The sequence below is a fragment of the Trachypithecus francoisi genome, unplaced genomic scaffold, assembly GCF_009764315.1.
Source record: "Trachypithecus francoisi isolate TF-2019V2 unplaced genomic scaffold, Tfra_2.0 Lachesis_group1, whole genome shotgun sequence".
NCBI classification, from domain to species: domain Eukaryota; kingdom Metazoa; phylum Chordata; class Mammalia; order Primates; family Cercopithecidae; genus Trachypithecus; species Trachypithecus francoisi.
This window is the reverse complement of record NW_022681454.1, coordinates 78,195,490-78,212,372: the sequence shown is the minus strand read 5'-3', so window position 1 is coordinate 78,212,372 and position 16,883 is coordinate 78,195,490. Positions and strand designations below refer to the sequence as shown.

The window sequence follows — 16,883 nt, the reverse complement described above, 5'->3', positions numbered from 1 at the left end:
TCCAGCATATCTGTTGTCCAAAATTAATGCTCACTGGTATTTTTTTAAGTGAGCATTATTAACTAATTAACTAATTTTGTAAGAGCCAACTTAGGAATGGATTCTGGCATAACATCTTGCTCCTCTGTCAAAGAAGCAATAAGCCTTCCTCCAGTACAAAAGGTCACAGGAAAAAAAGCTGGACCAAACTCTGAAATTCACTGATGAATAAGATGATAAGAGAAGAATGAGGATGCTTTTTTCTCTCTCCATGACAGATCCTCAAGGTAATTTGCCAACCATATTAGACAGAGGAACAGGGGAATGGCACAGCAATACATCATGATCTATCCACAATGATTGAATTGAGGGAAAATTCATTTCTGTTGACCCAAGTACAGGCTGTTGAAAAGATTCTGAAGGTGATTTATACAGGAGTACAATTTGCTTGGTGAAACAGGTGTATTTGTGAAGTGTTGTGTGTTACTTGGTAATGTTTTTGAAATCCCCAGGAAAAAAAATCATTATATGAAACAATCCCTCCTGAATAATTCCTAGTAAAACTAATGAGATGATAGAATGTATTCTTTCTGTACTCTGTATGTTCATCCATTAGAAAAGTAAAATGCAGGCACGGTGGCTTAAGTCAGTAATCCCAGCACTTTGGAGGGCAAGGCGGATGGATCACTAGAGGTCAGGAGTTCAAGACCAGCCTGGCCAAATTGGCGAAACCCTGCTTCTACTAAAAATACAAAAATTAGCTGGGTGTAGTGGCACACACCTATAATCCCAACTACTTAGGAGGCTGAGGCAGGAGAATTGCTTGAACCTGGGGGGCGGAGGCTGCAGTGAGCTGAGATCACACCGCTGCACTCCAGCCCAGGTAACACAGTGAGACCCTGTCTCAGAGAAAAAAAAAGTAAATTAAAATGCAGAACAGTTGTATAAAGGACAATACAGCACTACTTAACGATTACACCAAAGATTCCTTCCATGTTGCCATTCAGTCCCTGCTAACACGGAGTTCTTCCAGAGCAACAACACAATCTCATCTTGCTTTACAAGTGAAATGCAAATTTTGCAACATGAGGTGAACCAGACAATAAGCTTTATTTCCTCAGCCTTCTGTAAGAGGGTTCTTACCTGGGTTTTTCCCATGAGCTCCCTGACTCTAAAGTCAGCTTAGGTGCCTCCATGGTAAATCTATACATTCCAATACCTAAAGAGATTCCTGAACTCAGATCTTTACATAAGAATGACTAAATAAAGAATAACTGAGCCAATAGTGAGAACTATGCTCGATTCATCAAAGTAAGACCATAAAGATATATACACTGTTCTGGAATAAGAGTGGCCTTCCTCCTCTCTGTGGTTTTGCTGATAACCCTTAACCCATGAACCCAAGGAAATAAGTTTGACCACTGCCTAATAGGTTGTCTGGCACATAGTAAATCCTTAACAAACACTTGTGGAAACCATTGAGACTCTTTTTGTGCATCCTACTCTGGCCTACCCACCTGGTCTGCACTGTGATACCTACATCTTGCTTAGGGTCTCAATTACTTAAATGAGTTCATATTAACCAGTTTTGTAAAAGAATGTCTGGCACATTTAAACACGTTATAGATGCAATAAATATAAGCAAATAAATATATATACATTAAATATTACTCACTTAAAGTTTAGTATTAAGGGCTGAATCTGGACGTGACACTTGGTTTCTATGGAAGGCCTTGTTTTTCCCCACTATACATTTTGGGATGTCTGCCAGTTTTCTTGTTAACCTGGGGAGTGACCGTGAGATATTGCTGTTCACTTCTGTCTAGCTTGAGTTCTCTGCCTCCTATCTGGGTTTTCATTCCAGTTATGTTCTCTCTGTGGCAATGAATGGAATGTTTTCAATCCCCTTTGTCAGGATAAGTTATTTCAGCTTAAAGAGATCTCCCATGCAAAGCACCAGAATCTTGTTAAACCTCTCCTGGTAACGTTTGTTCGGAGGGCTCCTGGTGAGTCATTACATGCCTGGATCCTGTGAGCTGCACATAGACCCAGAGTCAGACATTGTGAAAGTATCTTTAACTGGAAGAACTCAACCCACAAAATGATCTTTCTACAAATACATGTGTTGTCTAACTAAAATCTGAAATCATGAAAAATGTAGGAAACAAGCTAGTTTGGCATTATTGCAAGTGTTGGTCTTGCATCATGTGATTAAGAAAGGATAATTTTATGAGTCAGTGAGGCTTGATGGCAAACATTTCCTTGTTCTTATTGTGCTAAAGGAAAATAATGGGTTGATTTCTAGAGATATAGCTAAAAGGAAATGTGGCCACAAGTGTCTAGCTGTTCATGTCCCTGCCCACTAATTTTCTTTAGAGATAATCAAAGCTCTTGTATACGTTTACACTGAACAGTAAATATATAATGAATTTTTTTTTGAATCGCTGTCTTTCCTGAATTTATTCCCTCAAAATATTATTTTGTGAAGAAAGGAAAAGATAAACAGAGCAAAAAAGGAAATAAAGTTAGAGCAAAAATCATTTTCTTATTGTTTTTCTACTGCAATGCCTAAAAGTTGAGAGCTTCAAACAATTAAGGTATGAAGGTCTGCCATCACCAGTTTTTGGTAAGTACACTGATTATATGTTCTAAAGTGCTTGGCATGAACAACAGGTGAGTATAAAGTAAAAAATCAAACTACATATTTTCTTTTCATTTTTTTATTTTTAAACAAAAAAATTCAATAAAGTGCTGAATTTAACATCTTGGAGGCATTAAGTAATTACAGGAAAGTCATATGTTGTGTTATAAAGCAAATAAAATCTACAGTGCAATTTGATGTCTTCTCAGTAACATTCACTTGATATCAACCAGTTTACTGTAAACCTTGTCTTATCAGTAGTCTTCATTAGAATACTTTTTCCTAACTCAGATAATTCCCTCCTTATCTCTGAGTTAGACCTCTCCTGGGGCCAGTGTGTTCTACTACCAGAACTTCAGGTCAACTGGACTGTTAATTTCTCTCTGGGTTACTCCTCCCAGATTCTGCCACTTTTCTCCATTTTAATCAAAAGATAGAGTAAACCGTATTTTACCATTTTGATTTCTTTAACACCTAAGAGCAGTCTGTAACTTTTCCAAGAGTTAAACTTAAATTTGCTTTGACAAAAACACTACAGATTTTTACTTATGCCTAAACCCGTAAATGGAAGAGATTCATTTAGGAAATGCAATCTTATAAAAATGTGTTAGAACCCCCTCTGAGCTGTGTTCACTGCATACCCAAGAATACATGGACTTGCCCAATGCCCTTAAGGGAAAGGCTCATGCAAATGAGGAAAGATGTGTATGAACAGCTATTTTTTTCAAAGACTTTAGCTTTCTGGGTTTGCCTGCATTTTATCATCTGCTGATAAATATCTGAGTCAAAGGTAGAAAGAAAGACATGTTGGGGGTACAGGAAAATTGGATTAAGTCAGCAACTAGAAAGTTGTGGGTTGTGGTTTTTTGCTTTTCTTCCTTCCTTTTACTGAAGAGGGCAAAGGAATGTTCATTGATAGGAAAACCTAATCTGGGGTAATGAACTGAAACCCTCCCATAGCTCTCGCCTCTCCTGCTGGGGTTGGGGGTGCAGAGAAGAAGGTGAGAGGAGAGAGAAATGGAAGGTGAGGAGACAAGAGGGTTTGAAGGGAGGGAGAAGGACAGAAGTGGATCAAGAGAGCGAAGGAGAGAGGGCAGGAGCCAGAGGGAGAAACAGTAGCCTCCCCTAAAACACATCAAAAGCCTCCAAGGAAAGCTTTGAAAATAAGAACCTGCAGGAAGCACTTTTAGAAACCACAGATTTTTTTTCTTCAATACAAGGGCAAATGAGGAGAAAAAAATGCTAAGAACAAGAGGCGTGGAAGACAGAAAAGAGAGGAAGAAGGCCAAACCTCACCTCCTAATCATTCTGCCTGAGGTGCTGAAAGCATTTCTTAATAAAGTGTGAAGTTTCAGCTGAATCCAAATTTCTGGCATTGGAAGCAATGCCAGGAGCCACTTACGAAAAAGAAAATCTTCTCTTTTTCTTAAAGTGAAGAAAATCCTGTGTTTTCGTACAAGATCTTCTCCATCCCAAATAACCTAGACTCTTCCACTCATTTACTGAAAGAGACTGTAACAACAGTAACAGATGAGGAACTCTCTGCAAGGACAGCCTGACCCACAGTTTACCGATGTCCTTCAGGAGACCCTAATGTTCTCATCCTCGATCTGGAAGTGCCATCCCCAAGAACACACAACAGCAACAGCCCCACCCTTCATGACACAGCTGTGCAGAACATCTCAGTAACATGATCGTTTTGAACCATGATACAATAGGATTGTGTGTGGGTGTGTGTGTGGGGTGTGGGGTGAAGGTGTGAGTGTGTGGGGTGTGGGTGTGAGTGTGGGGGGTTGGATGTGTGGGTGTATGTATGGAGGGTGCGGGTGGGTGGGTATGTGGGGGGGTATGTGTGTAGGGGGTGAGCATATGTGTTGCCAACCACGGGGAAAACAGGGATTTTTTTTTTTTTTTTTTTTTTTTTTTTTGAGACGGAGTCTCGCTCTGTCGCCCAGGCTGGAGTGCACTGGCCAGATCTCAGCTCACTGCAAGCTCCGCCTCCTGGGTTCGCGCCATTCTCCTGCCTCAGCCTCCCGAGTAGCTGGGACTACAGGCGCCCGCCAACTCGCCCGGCTAGTTTTTTTTGTATTTTTTAGTAGAGACGGGGTTTCACCGTGTTAGCCAGGATGGTCTCGATCTCCTGACCTTGTGATCCGCCCGCCTCGGCCTCCCAAAGTGCTGGGATTACAGGCTTGAGCCACCGCGCCCGGCCACAGGGATATTTAATAAACGGTGCTGCCATGATTGATAATCTGCTTGAAAAAAAGAATAAAGTTAGACTGCTATTTCCCTTTGCTCCATATATGAAAATAATCCCAAATGGATTTAAATGCAATAAAGGAAGAAAATTTAGAATTGGAGGTTATTTTAGAATTGGGAAGACCTTCCTTAATAACATTTTTTAAAACCTAGGAGCCATTTTTTAAAAAGAGAGAGAGGCATATTTGATTAGACAAACATTTCAAAATCTTGTATTAAAAAAATCACAAAACTTCGGCCAGGCGCGGTGGCTCACGCCTGTAATCCCAGCACTTTGAGAGGCCGAGGCGGGCGGATCACGAGGTCAGGAGATCGAGACCATCCTGGCCAATATGGGGAAACCTCGTCTCTACTAAAAATACAAAAAATTAGCCGGGCACGGTGGCAAACGCCTGTAGTCCCAGCTACTCTGGAGACTGAGGCAGGAGAATGGCGTGAATCGGGAGGTGGAGCTTGCAATGAGCCGCGATAGCGCCACTGCACTCCAGCCTGGGTGACAGAGTGAGACTCCATCTAAAAAAAAAAAAAAAAATCACAAAAATAAGATCACGTATTTGGGCCAATAATTTATTAAATAACTCCCCCTACTGAATTCCGGTAATAGTCATCATTCAAAATGGCAATAATGGATCTTATGTTCTAACTCTGTAAGTGTAGCGTAGAATATTGTTAAGAGACTGTAACTCTGGTCTATGCCTCCCTGCACTGCCATGGGTCTGATCACCTGTCTCTGGGTCTTTCACCCTGAGTTTCATGACTGGCTATTCTAACAGATATGGAGTTCACTGGAGGGCCAAGGAATCACATATCTCTGTTTTAACAATCTCAAAAGTGCTCAGAATATAAAATGAAAAAGTGTGGGAGTGTGTGTGTGTAGGGGTGTGTGTGGGAGTGTGGGTGTGGGGGTGTGTGGGGATGGCGTGTGAGTGTGTGGGGGTGGAGTGTGGTGGATGTGTGTGGGAATGTCTGTGGGGTGGGTGTGTGGTGTGTGTGTGGGAATGCGTGGGGGGGTGTGACTGTGGGAGGGTGGATTGTGTGTGGGTGTGTGTGTGGGGTGTGGGGTGTGGGTGTGAGTGTGTGGGGTGTGGGTGTGAGTGTGGGAGGTTGGATGTGTGGGTGTATGTATGGAGGGTGTGGGTGGGTGGGTATGTGGGGTGGTATGTGTGTAGGGGGTGAGCGTATGTGGGTGGGTGTGGGTATGTGTGTGGAGGGTGTATGTGGGTGGGTGTGTGGGGGTGGTGTGTGTTGGTGTGTGTGGGTGGGTCTGTGTGTGGGTATGTGTGTGTTGGTGGGTGTGTAGGTGTGTGGGGGTGGGGGTGAGTGTGAGGGGGGTGTGGGTGTATGGGGGGGTTAGATGTGTGGGTGTGTGGGGGTCCTGGGGAGAGGTGTGGGTGTTGGGGGATGTATGCTTGGGCGGTGGGTGTGTCTGTGTGTGTGTGTGTGAATTATTTGTGATGAAGAAGAGGGAAGGAGCAGTTAAACTTTAAACCAGACATACTTATCCTCAAAATAGTTGTGGTGATATTATACCCTCATACTTTGTACTACAGATACATTTACTGGTTTATAAAATATATAACCAGGTTATGAAAATATCCCTTATAAGAAGAGTAAGAAAACCAGTAAAAATGTAAAACCACCACATGGAAAATATGTCTGATTGCTTCTTCTCCATTTTATTTTATTTTTACCTTTTTTCTTTAAGATGGAATCTGACCATGTTGACCAGACTGGTCTTGAACTCCTGGGCTCAAGCGATCCTCCCACCTTGGCCTCCCAAAGTGCTGGGTTTTTAGGTGTGAGCCGCTGTGCCCGGCCACCCCTCCTCCAGTTTAGAAATGATGGGTAATGCAACCTTGCAAAGGGATTCCTTCAAGTTTTTCAATGTTTTTTAATAAAATGACATCGATTGCTGAAAGCATTATGACCTTTGTTATGCTACATAATACTGATACAAAATGTGAATAGTACAAAGTTCATTATATATAATATAAGGCTTTAATATATTACATTTGTTTCTACATAAACTGACTATAAATATATGTGCCATAGCATGTCTTATAGTCATTGTTCCCAGCATTTCACACTATGGTACCAAACAAAAAACACATTTTCTTTTTTGAAAAAAAGGACAGAAGAAGGGCAAAAATCAGTAGAAACAGCTCTATATGTTAAAAGTCTAAACAATACAATAGATGTTATAATTTGGGCTATAAAGTAATTTTCAAGTCTGGCTAATAATCATTCAGAGAGTGAACAAACTCTCTGGAGTTTGTTTACTGGAGTGTAGAGGTTTACTGGAGTGTAGAGGCCAAATAACTAAAATACTGATGGGTTGTGGGGTGAGAGTGGGTTGGGGACAGGGGGAAGAACAAAAGGGTAAAATCCTTCCTGAAGCTTTGACACTACACACAGCTTGACATTGAACCTCCCGCATTCAGTCTCAGACATATCACATCAGGACAGATATGAGGGTATTCATCCAGAAGAAACCAGAAGCTGGTTTGTGCAGTCAGAACTCTTCAACACGGCAGGGAGCCTTGAGCTGAATGTCCTTACTTTGTGGTGTTCTGAATAAAGGATCAGCCTGAGAGACAAGGAGCCAGAGATGCATAATTTCCTTCCTGGGGCTTGGCCAGGAAACACGTAAGGGTCTGGAAGGAACTCTCATTAGGAGTCAGAAACAGCACAAGGAACTCTCTCCTTCAGCCCAACTGCGAAGAACACGCAATCTTCTAAAACCAGAAACCCCATCTGAAGCCTTTACATTTCAGAACCTCCACCGGAGCCCACACAATGCATTTGCAGGCTCCAGTACTCTCTCAAAGCAAGCTAATGTTAGTCTTCCTTTCTGTCAATCTGAATTCCACACTTAAGGCTTGGCTTGGGACCGACATCCTAAACTAAGCCTCTTGGATAGACTGAGCCCTGCGAATCCTTCCCATCTGCAACACCCCAAACACTTACATTGCCTGGTTTATCTTCTAGTTTTACAGAAGTGTCAACTCCCCAGGTATTGCTACTTCTTTGAGGATGGGGCCATTTCTTGAACGTCTTTGTTCTAACCCATGGTGAGACCCGCAGTAGGTAGCATGATAAATGCTTTTTAAATGAATGAAAAAGAGGATCAGGTTAACACTGGGAGAATACACAGACACATTCTTGGGTCACAAGCCTCTTCCAGGATATGCCTAGAAGACTAGCTCCCTGCAGTCCGAGGTCCTTTTTTTGTTGTTGAAATGAAAATCAAATGCGGCTACTTCCTGCTGGTGGAAAGAACAACACTTGAAAATCTGAGCAGCACCTCTTATGTGATGTCCAGGAGTTGGGGGCGTGGGTGCTTCCTTTTAAACAGGAGGGGAGCTCAATGTGGTCCCCGAGTCAGGCTGGAGAATCTGGGCTGTGCTGCCGGTTTGCACTCCGATCTCTATCAGCTTTAAAAGTTCTGCTTCCTCACTGGAGTACACAGTGGTGTCTGTGTCATCGGAGTGATATCCGGACTGGTAGCCACTTGTCTGGTTTGAGCCCTCAGATGCCACAGACTCCCTGCTTTTGCTGGGCACCATTCCACTGTGGAAGAAATGGCAAACAAATGAGTTGGCAGAGAGAAGACAGTTCTTTTGCTGACCCCAGCCGCCTATCTCTCCCAGTTGTTAATCAGCATATCAGGTTTACAGGGACAAGGTCTATTTTCAGGTACTCGCATGAATTAGTAGTTGCAGATAAGTCCTCTTATTCAGGTCCAAGTCTTTCAAGCCTCAAATGAGATGAAAGGCAGTTCTCCCGAGTTATGCAAAGGCCCCAACCAATGGAACATGTTTATGGCCTTGCAGATTGACAAGTTTGTATACAGTGACAGGCGCAAAGGGCCACTTGCATGATATTCAAGGAAACTGGGATGTTCTGAAATTTCACTTGTGCCTTTCCCATTGTGGCAATTTGGGAACTACGGGGCATGTGTATGGTGGTAATAAAGTTCTTGAGCAACTTTAAACTTTAATAACTTGAAGCGTGTGTGCAGTCAAGCCAGATATGTCAAATGCTGCTTTTTACTCATCAAAACCACATTCCTTGGAAGGACTGAGGACCCCAGTCACTCAGCAGCAACTAGAAAATGTTTTCAATGGCATGGAATCCTGACAGATGGTAATCATGTCAAAGCCTTGAAATGTAGGCTGTGTTGATCTAAAATTTCAGGATTTACATTTTCACAAACCATTCTAAGGTGTTTTTTCCCGGTAATAGGTGTTTTACCCAATTTCTTCATGTTAAAGCTGCAAAAAGGAATTTTAGTAACTCGTGTTTATACATAGTTTAAAAGTTACTTCAAATAATGAGAAATACAATTTTTTCTTTCAATTCAACCCCAACAAAACTAATGTAGGTGTCTTAAGCAATGGCATGGCGCACTGCACATGATAACTTGCCGAATAAACATTTTTTGAATTAATGAATGAAACATACCATTGACTTTCACGACTTTTTACCTTAGGCCTTAAAGAAAACAATAAAATAGCACAATGACACCCTTTAATGTGGTGGGAGTTTTTTTGTTTGTTTTCTTTTTGGTATGAGCATTATTCAAAAACCCATGAGTATTCCCATTTTATACAAAAATTAGATTATAAGCAGATCAAAACCTCCTCTATTCTTACCTTTAGGTAAGAATACTCTAGCAAATAAACCCCAGCAAATACATAACTACACTTATCCTATTATTCTTATAAATATAGATTTTCATTTATTTGTTATGTTAAGAGAACATACACGTATTCAAGACAACTACAAATTCCTACTGAACCATAGAGTGGAGATTATATTTAAAACTAATTTTAATACTTTTCCCACAATGAAATACTTACGAATTCAGACAATAATATTTAAATGTCTCAAACAAATAGACATTGGCTTATTTATATATCATACTTCTTAAGCACAGAGGCACCCATTTGTATACAGACTTAAAAATTCTTCAGAGTCCACAAAGATTGCAATCATATTGACAGCTTGAGGGATCACATCCAATCACCTTTTTCATTTAGCCATTACTGACTACAGTAACTATACTCAGAAATTCCCTAAAATTATCATAAAAATTGACCAAATTCTCTAATTTATTTCAGATTATTTTTAGATTTGTCACTTAATTTTATCATGTGGTTTGTTTCCTTCTTTATTTGTTAAATTGATGTTAATTTCTCCAAACAACAAAGACCCCATACGGAAAATTCTGCACTTGCATTGAAAGTCCTAAATTGCTTCCAAAAATTCCTGTTGAAATTTGTCTTTTTAATGTGGCTGAGTCTTACCTAAAAGATGGAGCTAATTTGGTTCTGTCTTCCAAAGTTTTCAGCTCTTCTGAGGCAAGAACCATACCACTGTCCGTCTGGTTGTCCTTTTTCAGAGACAATGAGATGGCACAGTTAATTGAGTGTATAAAATGACCAACTATTTAAGCTGATTTCTCAACCCATCTATCATGACTATCAAATAAGGTCCTGTGGAAGAACATAAAGGTATAATATCCACAAATTGTCCAAGCTACAAAAGGAAGCAACTGCTTCCTATGAGTAGACACAGGCCAGGGAGAAGAGAAAATTTTCACATCAGCAGCTGAGAATGCCTGTTACCATCGCTTTCTTCACCATGACACTACGTGCACTTTAGTGAAATTGGTCAGAAAGCTACATTGTCTTGAACCTTGGACCAAGGACTTGACTTATGTAAAAAACAGAGTTCCATCTCCATAATGACCCCATGACACACACACTCGAGGGCAGCCTTCTAATGAGGCTCCAAGACTTTAATGCTTAGGCTAATATTTATCTAACTAGTGTTTCATCCTTTGTATTATTTCTAAGACTATTTTTAAAAGATGTACTTACATCTGGGATTACTTTTACTTCTGGTTCTTCTAATGGGATGTCTTCAAATGTTTTTACACTCACAGGCCGGCTCTTTCGCTTACTGTTCTGCAGATACTGACTGCAAAAGAATAAATATTTATATTTTAGTGGTGGTATATTTGACTGCAGATACCACAAGTGATACCTAAGTTCATTATCTTTCAACCACAAACTTAATAGCAACCTTCAAAACATCCTTTAGAAAAACAAAACAAAATAAAAATCTTTCTCTGCTAGCACACATGGAAGGCTTAATTTCCTGAGAAAGTCCATTTAAAAGTATAATATAACTGAGGAGTCTCGATGAGCCTGTTCTTTTGAACCCTACTTCTGAGGTCCAGTCCTGGACTAAAGACAACAATAGCAGAGGGAGTTATCAAGTGCCTTCTACTTGGCTTCCTGATTGCATAGGATTCCTCCATCGAGCTCTGGATATATTACCGAGTGTTTCACATCTGTCTGGCCATCTCCTGGGAAATTTTTCTAGATAATGCTCACAGAGCAACCATTCAATGAAAGATAGGCAGAGAAAACATCTGAAGGTCTCCTTAAAGGATACTGAACCCAGCAGTGATTTGAAGACAACCTCTTCCTCTTCTGTGTAACAGAGGCTTAGTGTGCAAAGGGAAGGTGGGCTGAGTCTCACTGTCCCCTCTCTTTTGCCCCCAGAGTTGCTGTCTCAGGAAAGAGCAGTGGTTTGAGAGTAACAAGATATTTTGCCTATTTCAGAATCTACCACTGACTGCAGAAACTTGAGAAAGTCATGAATATTTCTGTGACCCTCTTGTCCCATCTATAAGATGTGTTGGCAGTAGCACTCCCTCCCTAGCTCACGGAGATGTTGGAAAAATGAATGATATGGAGAATGTTGGGCTTATTGTTCTTAGGAAGAATAATGCTCTCTCAAACAAAGCTCATTTTTCTCCTTTGACTTCCAAAGCTTCCTTCAGGAGTCCAAATAATAAGACTTTTCGAATAACAGATCCTCTCCTTCTTGGGAAGGCTCCTTCCCGGCCATGTGGCTTTGGGTGAGTCTAGTTGATGCTATCAAAATCACTTACAGCCCAAGTGAGGGAAGGGAAGTCCTACTCACTGGGAGGACCCAACGAGACAGAAAATACACTCTTCATTCCTATACCAGCCTACTTCCCACTACAAGCAGCCTTCTGGAACATGCTGCATAGGCCTTGGGCCACAGGAGAAGAATGGAAATTAAATCTCTCTCCCCTACCCCAAGAGGCTGGTTCCTCCCTGTACAGAGAGGAGAGAATGAGATTTACAGGTGATACCCTCACTCAGGAAACTCTACAAGTTAGAGGATATGATACACAGGGTGTGATCGAAGGCTACTTTCTCGTAAGTCCAACCCCTAAAAGTAATGGTTGTCAAAAACTACTGGTACCATAGTCAATCATTCCTGCAGTCTCTTGTTCAGGAAGCCCTCACTGATAATCTGCCACATGCCTGGCACTATGCCAGATGCTGTCTAAGCAGCATCTCATGATGTGTTCACCACGGTACCTCTCTAGGGGTGAGTATTACTATCCCAGCTTTTCAGATGAGGAAACCAAGGCATAGAAAGGTTGAGGAACTTATCCAAAATCACATAACTGGAATGTTTGGATTATTATTTTGAGGGCAATGAGGAGCTACTGAAGAATTTTAAGCATGGTATTGACAAGATCAGATATGCCCTTTAGAGAATTGACTGTGGATTGAAAAGAATAAGACTAAAGGCATAAGACCCATGAGAAAAATACTGCACTTCTTCAGGAGAAAGAAAGGCAGCTTGGCTAGAAAAATGGAATGCCCATGAGATTTGGAGACATGGGTTCATTCTAGAGATATCTAGGGGATAGAATCAACTAGGGTTGGCAAGTTTGGAAAATAATTTAGCTGTCTTAGAAAGGACAGCTCCTTAAATTCTTAATCCAGTAATTTTTTAAATGGCATGATCCTTTCATGATTGACAAAGCATTTCCACAGACCATGGTGCATCTGTTCCTCCTAAAACGGAGAAATAGGTCTTTTAACTATTTCCCCTTTAGAGATGAGGGAGCCAAGGATTAGGGAGAAAATGGCTAATAAAGGCTAGAACTGGGACTCAAACTTAGGCCTTTAGACACCAAAGCCCATGTGAAGTTTTTGTTTTTGTTTTACTCTACTCCATACAGACTCCCTTGGAAGAGTATCAGGAGGGAAAAGAAAGAAGAAAACAGCAGACACAATTGTTCAAGCCGTTATTAAGCACCCAGTATGTGAACAGCGCTGTTCTCTTGTCATGCATGCACTGATCACGCAGTAGCAGGGTCAGGGGTGTAAGTATGGGACATGAAACAGACAAAAAGTGCAGAAAGAACAGTCCCACTTCAAGCAGTCTAATGGTAGAGCCAAATTCAGGAATACCTAGCTAGCAGGCTATCCCAAGCATCAATCTACAAGGGCCATTTAATCATCACTAACAATTAACCAAAATGAAGAAAATGGTATGCACCAAAACCTTTCTCTAAGAAAGTACTACAAAGAAATTTTTGATAAGCTGCTTGATGTGGGAGGTGAAACTCCCAGAGAAAATGACAGCAATTGCAGATGGTCCCCAAACTGCCCTCAAAGAAAGATGAGCCCAGTGAGTATGTGCTTTCTTGCAGGAAGCATGCAAACTTGAGGCCAGAACTGATCCACAGGGGAAATTAGAGGCAAAGCTAAGTCTAGACATGAGTGGTCCCTCTCTAAATAAATGCTAAGTAAATATTTTTCAAATGGTTTAAAGGGGCCACAAATCATGAGGCTAGCTCCCACAGTGATGTCTCTGTCCAGCTCTATTTATAATGCAATAGAATTGAAAATTAGAAGGAGAAAGACTGCTCAGCTTTTGTACTTGGCCAGAAATGCATAAGAGGATGGAACAAGCCCCCTGAGAAGTACCCCAGCCTCAACTCATTCTCCCCAGAGAAACAGAACCCCAGGAGAGCAACAGAATGAAGCATGCCATGTGCAAATGCCTCTATCTGCTTTTCTTCGAAACCAGATGACTAAAATGTGACCATGAGTTTTATTTTATAAAAAGGAAAAAAGGTGGAGGAGGTTGAGAGGAGATACAGACAAAAGACTCCAATTTTCATTTTATTTTTTAAATTATGGCAGGATAAAAGAGAAACTGGACTGGAAAAACCAATTCAAAAATCACAGACAGAAAATAGCAGCCAGGCCTGTGCTGGGAGAGTGGTGTCACATTTGTCCACGCTTCTGGGGATAAATGTTAGCAGGCCTTTTATATATCCAACATCGTATTTGGTGCTTCCATTACACAAACATGATTTCTTCTCCTTCTCAGCACCATATGCAAAGCACCCAGCGAGCCAGGAGGCTGCTAACTCGGATCATCACTCTACTTGGTCACAGAAAACACATGGAATATAGTTCATGATCAAATGGCTTTCCGATAAAGGGGGAGGCAATAATGGTGTGTGGGGAACAATTGTCACACTAAAAGGCTGGCTGAACTTGAACTGGAAATGTGTAAACACAGGAGTGGAACTGTAGTCTCATTTCATGACTGTTTCTCTCTGACGGCCCTCCTTGGCATGGGAGGCAACAACATGGACTCAGGTGTCAGAGGAACTGGATTCATCTCAAGGATATGATTTTAAGCAGCTCACTTAATAGGTATCTTTTACTGAGTGCTTTCAAGGGTCAGGTGCTTGGAAATAGATTATATCTTACAACTCTCAAAACAGCCATTTTCCAACAGCACCACTGACCTTGTCTCATTTCACAGATAAAGAAACTGAGGCAGAAGGTAGATGATTTGCCCCAAGTTTCACAGTTGCTACAAGGCAGACTTGGGGGTCCTACTCAGTTTTATTTGACTCTAATACCTGATCTTTAACCACAAGTTTGTACTGCCCTCAGGTAACAGAACTGAGCCTTGCGTTCAATAATACATCAAAAAAAAGATCATTGTTTCTACTTTGCCTGACTCTGAGTGTTATGATGTTGGCAACATCTGATAATACATGGCAAAGTTCTTTAAAAATATGCCTAACACTTTTGACTTCGGTGGAACGGTCAGCTCACTCGCTGGCTTCTAAGCTTTCTTCCTTCCAATCAGTGTTTCTGCTGCCCTGCATGACTCTAGGAGGCAAACTGTCCACCAGTTTCTCTTTAGCATCCCTGCCATGTGGCAACCTGGCCATGCTCTGGACATGAGAGAGCTCCCTGGCCCTCCCTGCAGCCCGGGCACACTCTGGCTGGCGGGCTGGACCCATGCTGTCAGGGATTCCATTAAAGCAGGAAAACATCCAAAGGGGTTGGGAAAGAAACAAAGCAAAGTGAAATAGTCCCAGCCTTAGTAAAGGGCAATTTTAATATCATATTGTAGAAAACCACACCAACTCTTTCCTTATGCACAGGTGCTGGGAGAGAGAAAAAAGAAAGCTGCCTTCAGAACCCCTCTACAAACCAGGAAAGGACTGCAGTGCATGTGTTTTAAATAAGCCCAGACTTCCCACTATGCAAATAAAATACTGAAAATCAGACGTGGGAGGGGCTCCTGAGATGCAGCATCCAGTCTAATTCAGGACATAGACCCATGGCATTCTGTATCCTTGCCAGAGAGCCATAAGTGTGTTCTCATGCATGCACAGAACTCTTCCTTTCTGAATGTCTCCTAAGCCATTTAATTCACATTAATAAAAGCATACATGGGGATAATTTAAATGCAGATGTCTTTGTAAAACTGGTCTCTTTATTCCGGAGATTAGCAAACTGTGGCATTCCAGCTATTGCAGCTGCAGGGCTTGGAATTCTTAAAGGCAATGCTGTGGCAGCAGCGTGGGCTGCAGATGGGAGGAAGCACACCTACCCAGGCCCTCTTCCAGGAGCATTCCCCATGATGTTAACCTCAGGGCTAAGGTTATGTGGAAGTAGGATGCAGCAGTCTTAGACATGGACTTCCTTCCACTTCCAATCCCCCTCCCTGAGATGGCCTTGAAGTTACCCTCCCCCAGGGGATGTCAGGCCATATACTGTACCTGATTCCTGCTGTGTTGTCATAATGGAATTTGGGGTCACATACTTCCTCCTCCTCCATACAGGAAACAGGTGAGGTAGGCAGAGAGAGTCCAGAATCCTCTTCCATGCTCAAAGTCTCTGATATCGGAAGAACAATATAGTCTTTGCCGTCCTGAAACAATAAACACAGAAGACTGTTGTTATGGCTTCAGTTCTTCAAGTGCCTTTTCATTAAAAACAAAGGGCACAGGGGCTTCTTGGCTACATAGGGCATGTGGCTTTCATATGTGAACACAGAACTTTAAGACAACATTACAAATCATGTATCAGAAACAAAAAGCCATTGAAATGGAAGGTATATTAAAGGAGAGAACTAAAAATGAGATGGGTAAGGAGCCCACAGGGAAGTGCAGTTACAAAGAAGAGAAAGCAGGCTGTGGTCAGAGAGGTAACAACAGAACACACGGAGCTACATAGAACAAAACATCACTCCTTCACAAAGCCCTAACCACACGAGCCAAGCCCTTCAAAGGGCATGGTATCCAGTTTTAGCTACCACATTTCAAGGCAATGGAAAAACTGATGACAGTCTAAAGAAAAGCAATAAATGGATACGAAAATGGGTCTTTTGAGAAACTTAATATTATCACATCAAGAAAAAGAAATAAATGACTATTTGATATCTGTAAATGTTTGGAAGGTTTATTGATAAAAATAGAGCTGACCTATTGTCCCCCAGCTGTTCAAAAGAAAAGAAAGAGGAAATTCGCTTCCATTATAGTAAGAGGCATTGACTGGAGATTAAATAACATTCCAATAGTAAAGACTACAACTTTAAAATCTTCCAGTGGAAGTTATAAGAACCTGGGATGATACCAAGACAGAAACCATCTCTTTTGCATAGCTTAGATGTATTTTTGTCTGCAGAACTTATTAAAAATTTCCTGAAATTTCTTCCATTGTTGATCTTCTGTGGATCAACCAGATTTTTTGTTTGTTTGTTTTACCTTTAGAAGAGCATTTGAAGATATAACAAAAAGATAAGTAGGTAGAAATCAGAGTGGTCTGCTCCCAGGTCATAAATT

General features: G+C 41.4%; 1 protein-coding gene across 1 annotated transcript in view; it reads right to left on the bottom strand.

Annotated features, from left to right (window-relative positions):
• Positions 1–6,542: 6,542 nt before the first annotated feature.
• Positions 6,543–16,883, bottom strand: part of KDR (kinase insert domain receptor) — a 48,233-nt gene continuing 37,892 nt past the window's right edge. Inside the window, exons 27-30 of the mRNA XM_033214647.1 lie at positions 15,819–15,970; positions 10,765–10,864; positions 10,189–10,274; positions 6,543–8,449 (exon numbers count right to left, since the gene is read on the bottom strand). Coding sequence (XP_033070538.1) covers positions 8,227–8,449; positions 10,189–10,274; positions 10,765–10,864; positions 15,819–15,970 — 561 coding nt within the window. The 3' untranslated portion in view covers positions 6,543–8,226. The remainder of the gene's footprint in view (positions 8,450–10,188; positions 10,275–10,764; positions 10,865–15,818; positions 15,971–16,883) is intronic.